At 29.1% G+C, this 11,413-nt stretch overlaps 1 protein-coding gene across 3 annotated transcripts in view; it reads left to right on the top strand.

The window, feature by feature from the left end:
* LOC119604440 (mucin-5AC-like) overlaps positions 1–9,623 on the top strand; it is a 75,745-nt gene extending 66,122 nt beyond the window's left edge. For 2 of the 3 annotated variants that reach the window (XM_037957041.1, XM_037957039.1), the window contains exons 4-7: positions 3,981–4,095; positions 5,196–5,359; positions 5,525–5,664; positions 5,773–9,623. In XM_037957041.1, coding sequence (XP_037812969.1) covers positions 3,981–4,095; positions 5,196–5,359; positions 5,525–5,664; positions 5,773–8,430 — 3,077 coding nt within the window. In that variant the 3' untranslated portion in view covers positions 8,431–9,623. The remainder of the gene's footprint in view (positions 1–3,980; positions 4,096–5,195; positions 5,360–5,524; positions 5,665–5,772) is intronic. The other variant, XM_037957040.1, reaches the window with a different exon arrangement.
* The last annotated feature ends 1,790 nt before the right edge of the window (positions 9,624–11,413 follow it).

Consider the following 11,413-nt stretch of genomic DNA (forward strand, 5'->3'; position numbering starts at 1 on the left):
TTCGACCAAAAAATCAATTTTGGGATTGAAGTATGGGTGATCACAGAATAAGCTTTTTTTTCGATTTAAATGCGTTTTAACGAAGTTATAGCCGATTTTATGTTTTGGTCCAAAACTCGATTTTTGAGGTGAAATATGGGTGATGTCACTGAATAAGGTTGTTTTTCGATTAAATGTGTTTAACGAAGTTATAGCCGATTTTATGTTTTCGACCAAAAAATCCATTTTTTGGATTGAAGTATGGGTGATCACAGAATAAGCTTGTTTTTTCGATTTAATGCGTTTTAACGAAGTTATAGTAGCGATTTTATGTTTATGTCCAAAAAATCGAATTTTGAGGTGAAACATGAAGCTTATTTTGAATGATCACAAAATAAGCTTGTTTTTCGAGTTTAAATGCGTTTTAACGAAGTTATAGCCGATTTTATGTTTTTGTCGAAAAATCGATTTTGGGGTGAAACATTAAATGTGTTTTAACAAAGTTATAACCGATTTTATGTTTTCCACCAAAAAATCGATTTTTTCAAGTAAATTATTGGTGATCAAAAAATAAGCTTGTTTTCGATTTAAATTGCGTTTTAAAAAAGTTATGGCCAATTTTATGTTTTTGTCCAAAAAATCGATTTTTAAGGTGAATATGGGGTGATCACAAAATAAGCTGTTTTTCGATTTAAATGCCTTTAACAAGTTATAGCCGATTTTGTGTTTTCGACCAAAAAAATCGATTCTTGGGGTGAAATATGAGCGATCATAGCTTGTTTTTCAATTTAGATGCGTTTTAACGAAAACTAGATTTTTGTGTCGATATATGTGTGATCAACAATGGTTATAGTGCCAAGTGAAGTACCTCTCTTTATAATCTAAAATACATACTTTTAGTTACTCAAACAGTAGGAAAATCAGTTTAAAATATTTAACAAAGATATTGAAACATTTTAGAATTCATGTATGTATGTACATATGAAAGTGTAGTTCAACAATTTTGTTTAAGGACGTATCTTGTGTATTAATGCCTAGAATTTGTGATTCTGTTTTTGCCATAAAGTCTGTACGTACTAAAGCTACATACAGTGTCTCACATAAATATTCGAATTTATTATTTTTATGAATACAGTGTTATTTTATGATGTTACTTTAAAAATAATAATAGTATTTAAAAATTTTAATGAAATTTTATTAATTTATATATTTCTACGAAATACAAGAAAAAAGTAATAAAACTCATTAATGGTTCCAAGAAAATGAAAAAACCCAAAAAGGGTCATTTCAGGTACTGCGCAAAAATATTCGAATTTTTTCTAAGAACTTCTTTAGAATCCTTGAACACGTGTTTTATTGCCCATTACTTAACCCATTATGCAGGTAGTGGTTATATGGAATATTTAACATTATATTTTTTGGAAATTTGCATAATTATGTTGTAAATCCTTCCTGTGTAAGCGCTTAAAATGTCCAAAGAAAAAGAGTTGATCAATTCAAATTAAAAAATTAATTTATATCTGAATAATCAAGGCCGATCAATTAAATACATATAGGAAATGGTTGATAGATTCCCATCGACAATATATTTGTCATTACACGCATGGAACAAAGAATTCCATTGAGTATTTACCATTATCAAGTCGTCCAAAACTGCTGTCAATACAGGACGACAGAGAAATACTGAGGAAATACCGAAGGAACCTTCATCTATCAGCTCCAAAAATTAACAACGAACTCATGACAGTCCTGTGAATAAAAATTAGTGTCGAAATTGTGGGCAAAGTACTAGGGAGCAATAATTTGCATGGTCAAGTACCAAGGTGGAAACCGCTCATATCGAAGTTAATCGATGTTAAGTGTCTTTGACTCCGCAAATAGACTCATAAGTAAGAATATTGGATTCTGGAAGGAAGTTATCTTCGACGATTAGAACAAATATAATATTTTTGGCTCAGATGGTCGTCAAATGATATGGCGAAAGCTTGGAGAAGCCTTGGAATTATCTAACTTAAAACCAACTGTAAAGGACCCAAGTTGCTCTGCCATATTTTGGGGTTCTGGTGTTCGTCCACGGTGTTGGAGTGCTAAAATTTATTATTGTAATTATAGACTAGAAGGTCCACTTGTCAATTTTAGAGCAGAATTTGCATGCTAGTACCACCAAAATGGGGCTACAACCCATTCAATTTATTTTTCAACAGAAAAAACGATCCAAAATACACGACCTGGTACGTGAAAATGTTGATCATTTACAACACTAAGTATCTTCTTTCACCAAATTTTCAATGGAGTATATGTCTGGACTTAAACTCCATTGAAAATTGTGGTTATATTTACAAGAACAACTTTTAAATCACTCATTATCCTCTAAAACCACCATACGGTTGCTTTGCATGAAGAATGGGACATAATAACGCCAGAACTATTCCATAAATTGGTAGAAAACGGTCCCACGGCGCTTGGAAGTTGTTTTTTAAAAACAAAGGCTACTATACAAAACATTAATTTCATTTTAATTATTTATTTTTACTTCATAATGCTAATCTAAATATGATTTATACAAAAAATTCGAATAATTTTGTGAAGCTATTTTTTGCACTTTTTAAAAAAAATAAAATTAGTTTAAGTAAATTATTTTTTTTTTTAATTTTTAAAATGTGGTATAAAATTTAAGGACTGTCTGGACAACATAATAAATTTATTTATTAATTTTTCCCACAAAATCTATTATAAAATGATGTCTGTTTTCATAATACATTAAATTCGAATACTTGTGAGAGACACTGTAGATAAATATGTAGGATATGTGTATGTGCTAGATATATAAAGTGTATATTCATTCAAGCATAGACAACTCATCGACATAAAAATACACGAACAAGTAAACAGCTTTTCCAAGAACACATTCAAACCCTCTTAAATCCATTTATAAAATACCAAAAAAAAAAAAAAATAGAAAAACTGTAACAGCAGCCAATATAATAATGTAAAGATAGAATGAATAAAGGACTGAATGAATGACTGTAAGACTGGCTGAGTGAATGAGCGAAAGAATAATACAAAAGGGATCTTATGTGATTTTTAGTATTTTGTTACGACAAGGTGTCACAGTTGCAGTGACATGACAAACTCAGACTCATGTACATAAATATAAGAGATATATTATATTCTTCTTAAGTAATATTGTTTTTTTTTTTTTTTGGTTTTATTAGACATACATATCTACCATATGTTTTTTTTTTTAATTTTTTGCTAGATAAACGTTAAAAAAAGGTTTGTTCAGACGTTTGTATGTTGACGATTAGAAATCGTCAATTTAAATTTTTAAAAATTGTCTATAATATTTATTGCTTACTTAAAAGAAATTGTCTGGAAAATATTGGAAGGCTATTAAGATAATTTAATACCCTTTCATTATTTATTTAACTGTCATTTGAACAAAACAAATTTTAGTATTAAGTTTAAGTACCATTAATTATAAGTATTTGACATGGCATACACATGTTCTAGTTCAGTTCTAGTTCAGTTCTAGTTCAGTTCTAGTTCAGTTCTAGTTCAGTTCTAGTTCAGTTCTAGTTCTAGTTCAGTTCTAGTTCAGTTCTAGTTCAGTTCTAGTTCAGTTCTAGTTCAGTTCTAGTTCAGTTCTAGTTCACTTTTAGGTATAGATCAAAGTATTTTATTCTATCTTTCATTTAAATAACAAATTTTTCATTCACGAATTTGTTTTTATAACACCCAATAACAAAACCGATGTTTGTTTCAAAATTAAAATAATTTTCAAAACAAACTACTCTCCTCAAATATAATTTTTTTTTAGAAAACATGCAAATTATTATATTTAGTCAGATTTAAATTTTAATAATTTAAAAATGTTTATATTAATGTACAATGTACATACTTTATATATACCGAGTTTTACTTAGTTACTTTTATCCTTATTCTATTTCTATTTTAAATTTGTTTCTGTTTTTTTCTTTTCTTTTTCTATATTTCCATAGTTGACAACAGTTTTCAATTTGATGCAACCAGAGACCTTTTAAGAGAATTAGATGTTAACGACATTGTTTGGATTGGTCTTATGAGACCTCAAAGCTCTGATCGTTTTATGTGGTCGTAAGTATTAAATGTAGAGAAAAAAAAAACATACATATGTACATATCACTCTACACAGCTAAACAATGTATTCATCTAATACAGCAAACCTACATATTTATTATGTGTATATTATGAATAGATGTGTTAAATCACAACTATATACACTTTATACATAAATATACCCATATATGTATATTTTATAGTACAAAATATACACATATTATGTATTTAAACATAAACACAAATTCTCTTTCCTATATTTTAATACCATTACTAGACTCTAGTTAAACACAAGTTTTATGAAGCATATGAATGTATATTTATAAAAGTTTGTGTACAAAAAAATTGTTTATTTTTATTTAATATTTTTTTCTACTTTTTGCACAAATTCTATATTCAAACATATTTTTTATTAGAGCAGGGAGTCATAAAAATAAAATGTACATATAGAAAATTTGGTTAGTATGTTTCGAAATGTTGTTCCAGGATGTTGGAGAAATTATTAAAAACTTTGTTTACATGTGACTGAATATTTATTGATTTTTTTATTAGAAAAACTGTAGTTAACAAAATCTACAACAAACAACAAAAAAGTGTGAATATTTTGGGGATGTATTTAAATAGAGGTTTTTATACCAACTACAAGGACACTTATTTATTTGTTATATTTTTATATATAAAGGAAGTAGCTTTACTAAAGAGCCGTCAAACATAGAAGCAATTCGGTTTTATTTTATTGTTTATTTGTTTTTTCTCTTTTTGCAAAATAAATGTTGGAAATTTCTAAGTTTGGAAAGTACTTAATAAATGCTTAAAATTAAAGAAAATAACAAGATCTATGGCTTAAAGTGAAAGCTCACAAAGGAAAAAATAGAGTAAGCTTTCTCTATATCTATGGACTAAAACTATAAACTAGACTCTACACTAAATAAAAACTAGATTAAATACTAGTCTTGTTTGGGATATATGTAACTTTATCTTACCATTTTATGTACAACAGCTGCACTTTCTTAATTTCTTTTGATTTTATACTTACCACCATTAACTCAACTCTTCAATGTCATGTTTATTACCAATTTTCTCTTTCTTCTTTTTTTTATTACTTTTCCAATATCAAGTAGCAATTCGAGACCTTTAGTAGCAGACACTGGCTATTGGGCTGAATCTTTGCCCTTAATGGATGCCCCATTGTGTGCTGTAATTGATCCCATACGTGATTATCGTTGGCATGCTTTACGTTGTGGCGGTCCAGAGACAGCATCCTTTTTATGTGAAATGCCAGGTATGTAGTAGAAAGGAAATTAAATGAAAGATTCCCACGAAACTTAATTAAACTACAATTTAAATCAAACAATGTCGAGTGTAATCAGATTTTATTTTTTAAATTAATTTAACATAATTTCCTGTGCTCTTATTGTCTGTCTTTTTTATGGTTTTCTTTTTGTAGTACCCAGCTGGGCAGATGCTTGTAATTTAAAGGACATGCCAAATTTAACCTTGCAATATATGGCTGATACAGCCAGTATTGAATTAATACGAAATTGTCAAGAGGAAGGTTTGTTAAGGACAATGTGTAGAGGCAAACAGGTGGGTTCTAAATACTTTAAACAAACATAATTTCATTTTATGAAAGCTAAATGAAAAATAAATTTAATTAAACAATTTTAATGGTTTGATGTTTGTTTGTTTTTTCAGGATCGAGAAAGAGCTTTACAAGATTTGATTTGTCCTAGAGAACGTTTGGAAGCTCAACGCATTAATGATATTACCAATTCCCATTTCAAATCATTGCAAATAATCAATTCCATACCCTCGGATAATAATGAAAATAATGATATAGAACTTTTGCCCCTGGAGGTGAACTATGGTCCCCATTATCCTGAGGAACTGCAAACCGAAAAGAATACCGTACAGCGTCTTATAGAACAATTTAATGTGGATGAGCTAATGCAGGCTGATGAACCCTCTAATATGGAAACTGTTAGTTCATTCTATAAAATACCCGGTCTTATACCCAAACCAGTTAAGAAATCAGCCAAAAAGGTTTTGGATTATCCCAAAAAGGATAACGGCAAACAAAAGGGTGGCGACATGACAGGAGAACAAACACAGAAGGATAAGAAGAGATTGGAAATGGAGGATATGATGATGGGTGATCAGCCTTTACAGGGAGAACCAGAAATGCCCGAACAATTTTTAAATGAAGAAGTATCAAATGAAATATTGGAACCTTTGCCTCACATAAAGAAAACCAATATACACAAAGAAGATGGTTTGGAGAAAATGGAAAAAGAAGCCACAGCCATGAAGAAAAGTATGCAAAAATCTAAGGAAATGGAAAATAAGAAAATGTTAATGATGAGCACAAGCACAACAACAACTACAACGACGACAACAACAACAGAGCCGGCCAGCACAACAACAACAACCACAACGACCACTAGCGCACCAACTACAACAACAGAAAAACTTTTGACAACCACTGTTGATATACACTCAACAACTAAAGCTGATGAAGTGACAACAGCTAACGAAGACCACACTCATAAACATCATCATTATGAAACTCATGCAGAATTTGAGAGTTCCGGTGGACATTTGACAACAGCCTCTACGTCCGCCACCATTGGACATCCAATGCATCCCCAACAGCCACGCAGCAATGTAATTACCGAAGAAACTCAACATCCTCATGCCAAAGAATCTGCAGACAGTTCACATTTCATACCACCCATGCTTATGGTAAAATCTCATTATGTGCCACCTGCAAACAAACATGGTCACAATGAACATGAACATCATCAGCACCATCAACAACAACAACTGCATCATGAGGAGGATCAAACTCACTTAGAGACCACAACTGAAGAACAAGCTGAGACAACAATAACCAAGCAGGAACAAAATCAAACCTCAGATAATGTTATGGCGGTGACAACTCCTAAAGTTTTGGATTTAGAGAAAACTACATTAAAGACTTTGGACACCTCAGTCAGTAGCAGCAGTAGTACAGAAAGCGAAAAACAAATTGCCACAACTAGACAGGAAGAACAAAAAACAGCAGCAATAACAACAACTACTGAAAGTGACAGCAGCATAAAACCAATTACAGAACAGCAAACAACGGAAGCGGAACAACGTAAAAATTCCAAAAATTTACATTTCGAGGAAATACAAACCACAATGACCGCAACAACTATGCAGACAGTTGCCTCTACAACTACAGCATCAGCAATAACTACCAACACCCAGGATAAAATTTCGAATAACGAAGAAACAACTTTACCAAACAGTAGCTTTGAAGAAATTAATAAAAATAAAGCTGGCCATGAAAAAGTTGAGGAGGAGACACCACAAACAATATACACAGATGGCAAAGAAACAACACAAAGCACAAGACTGGTGGCAACAACAGAAAAATCCTTAATAACCACAGAAAAACTTTCGGATTTACAGACAACAGTAGACAATATACAAAAAATACAAGAAATTGATGATACAACAACAGCTGCAGCAGCAACAGAGACAACAAAGCAACAACAACATGTGATAACAAGGGAAGAAAAACTGTTGGCAATAAAAAATGAAGAACATAAAGAACATTTACAAACAATTGCAACCACACAGAAACTAGCAACAACAGAAAGAGCTGAAGTAATAACAACATCAACAATGTCAGCACAAATGCAACAACAAAATCCAACTACAATAATAACAGAAACACAAAGTTTACAAGAAACGGAAAAAAATCTAGAAGATGAAAATCAAGAGAAGCAAGAAGAGGACGTCGACAAACAAAAGGACCAAGATAAAAAGGAAACAATTGTAAAAACAACGGAAATACTAGTAACATCATTGGCAACAGCCAAAGAAGAAGAAGATACAGCAAAAACAACAACAACACTGGCAACACCAACAACATCAAGCTCAAGTATAACCACAACTACAACTGTTAAACCGATTACTACAACTACACCACAAAATGAAGTAAAATCAACTGAAACTTCCTTTTCCTCTACGAGCAGCAGCATCAGCAGCACTACAACTAATATGCCAATAACAACAACTACTACTAATGGAGAGACCAGCACTACCACCAATACAACACCCACCACAACAACATTTTCAACAGTGGTGGCATCATCAACCTCACCAGCATTAACAACTACAACAATAGATAACGAAGCTGAATCAGCAACAGCCCGAGCAGAAACATCAACAGAAACATCATCACCACCTGAAACTACTCGCAACTTTTTAAAAGTTACCACTGAAATGCCATTTAAACCAAATCGTCGACGCTCTCTTACTAAACCGGAAACAGTAAGTTATATGAAAAAAATTTTAGGTTAAGTAATAAAAATAACAAAAAAAAAAAAAACCCACATACATACACGCATACAACAGCAAATGTTTATATAGAAAAAAGAGAGAAAAATAACATTAAACAACAAAAACCAATTGCAATTTAATACAAAAGAAATAAAATAAAAGATGAAAATAATAGAGAAAATAAATACTATTGAAAGAGCAAAATAAGAAAGTTGTGTTTATTTTAGCCAGAGATTTAGGAATGAAAGAAGAGTGCACAATATTATTTAGAGATAACAACAAAAATTATTAATATTTACTGTTAGTACATAAAAAAGTGTTAATTTAAGAAAGAAGGACAAATAAAGGTATTTGAAATTATAAAAACATTAGATCCTTGATATTTCAGTAGAATATTCTTGTCACTCAATTTTCAATGACATAATATTTTTATGGTAAAATTTCAAAAATATTTTCACAATAAACGAGAATAGCTGTGTCAACAGCACCATCTAGAGATCATAACTGAAGCACGAGTTTCTCACAAAGAATAAGGTCGTTTATTGCAGTTTTAGCTTTAAAAATCTTTTTACCATAAAGACTTCTAAAGACTTTTTTATGAAAACTTTGAGAAGTTTTCATTTAAAGTTTCTAAAAAGTTCTTTTTTATATAAAAATTAAAGAAATTTTATTTGGTGCCACCAGCAATTCTTAAATAAATAAAAGAATTTCATTGCGTTTTACAATGCAAATTAACATCTAACATTAATCACTGTTCAATTAATGCCCAACATTAATTTTATTATATTTGCAAAAACTTTTGAAAGGATTAAAAAAATCAAATAAAAAACAAACCAGTAGAGTTTTAACAAAAAACAAATGTAAGACGTAAAAAATGTGTAGCATGTAAAAAGTAACAGAAAATATTTACCAAAAAAAAAAAAAAATAATATAAAAAACCACAATTTGTAACATGAATAATTGAAAGAAAATAATTAAAATATAAACCCACAAAACACACTCATATACAGTAATAAAAAACCATTGGTAAGTCAATTTATATAGAATAAACATCAACAAACACACACTCAAACACAACAAAACGGAAGTTTAAACAACAGCGTTGTTTTTTCCCCTTAAAGCACAAAACAAACAACGGAAGTTAAAAAGAAACAAAATGCCAAATATAAATAAAACAACAAAAAAATTAAAGAATATTAATAAGTTAAAAAAAAACGAAATAAACAAAACAAAAAACATATTAATTATATAAAAAATTTATGACAAACAAACAAAGAAAAACAAACATTTTTTGGTAAAAAGTAAATAACAATTAAATTTAAATTTGAAAACTAAACTGAGTTTTAAATTAATCTTAAAATTAAAATCACAAAAAAAACAATGTTCAAATTAAGCTGCATATAAATTGCAAAGCGATTATTTACAGCCCCAAACCAAAATTTAACATGTAATTGAAAATTTATTATCATTTTTTTATAATTTTTCATAAAGCAAAAAAATTGATAATTTAAAATTTTAATTTATTGCTAATTTTAGGTAAATTGAGTTTCATATTTAGAGATATGGTTAAAAAAGTAAATTTAACTACAAATTAACAAAAAAAAACTTTACAATTTAATTGCACAGTCCATTATTATTATAAACTATAAATATTAAATTATAATTATTATATTGAAATGATACAGAAAAAAGTAATATATAAAAGAAATCAGTAAAAAATAAAATTCCCTTTTAACCAGATCCTAAACATCCCCCAAAAACCAGTCTTCTTTAATTATATAATAAAAATAAAAAGTAATTTAATAAAAAAACAAACCGTGTGTTTCATTTCAAATCAGAAACCCATTGTAATTTTCATGGGTTCGATTCACCTTCAACGGTGATTCAGGTGGAATCAACAAACAAACAAACAAACAAACAAACAAACAAACAAACAAACAAACAAACAAACAAACAAACAAACAAACAAACAAACAAACAAACAAACAAAGGCTTTATAATAAATAATTAAGGTTTAAAAAGCTTAAAAAAGCTTTTTTTAATAAGAATTCTTTTAAATGATGCTTAGAATAAAACTTAGATTAAAAACGATTTGAAAAGCTTGACTAAAGTTTTATAAAGTATTTAAATGCACTTAAATAAAGCTTTAAAAGGCTTTTTTAGTAAAGTTTCCGCTTGTTTAGTATGGCTTTGTATTTTTTAGTAAAGCTTAAAGAACTATCTTAAACATTTTTTAACAAAGTTTTAAGAAATATTTTAAGCATTTTAAAACATTATTCAATAAGGTCTGGGAAATAGCCTTAAAATAAAATAAACTTATGTATTAGGGCTTCAAAATGGATTGTAAAACCATAAATGGAATGAAAAGTGATATCATTTTTATTTCTCATTAAAATAGAAATCTGAACAGAGTTATTTTCTCAATATGAGGCCTATTTAAGAACTGCAGCAGCATTATAAAAAAATATATTTTCGCACAATATAGCTAAATGGATTTTTGAATAGTATCTCATGATTTTTCTATGTAGTGTATCACTTAAAATCCGAGTTGGTAAAAAATATGTATATAAATATACATATTTACCTAACAAAACAAATATCCAATTCTCATACCAATAACAATTTTAACTATGAATTTACTTAGCCAACGGTTAATATTTCAATACAATTTAAATCTATTAAAAAATACAATACCAAATCCACAATGAAAACAAAATAAATTAAATATAAAAATAAAACAAATCATTGACCATTTTCAATTAAATTCAATATAGACATCAGGTTTTTTTCTCCACATTTATATCGACCATAAAATAAATATATATAAAAAAAAGAAAACTAAAATTGTTGAAAAAAGGTAAAATATTCAACTTACATTTGCAAACAACTAAATTTAGTTGTTGTAAACTAAAGTGGAATAAATTTTTAATATGAAACCAATAGAAATTGTAATCTGCTGAAGGCTGACAACAGCAGCCAACAACTTATATATACACAGCAACAA

Source organism: Lucilia sericata, unplaced genomic scaffold (genome assembly GCF_015586225.1).
Source record: "Lucilia sericata isolate MDLA Ls3-8-SP2 unplaced genomic scaffold, ASM1558622v1 Contig000392F_arrow, whole genome shotgun sequence".
Taxonomy (NCBI): domain Eukaryota; kingdom Metazoa; phylum Arthropoda; class Insecta; order Diptera; family Calliphoridae; genus Lucilia; species Lucilia sericata.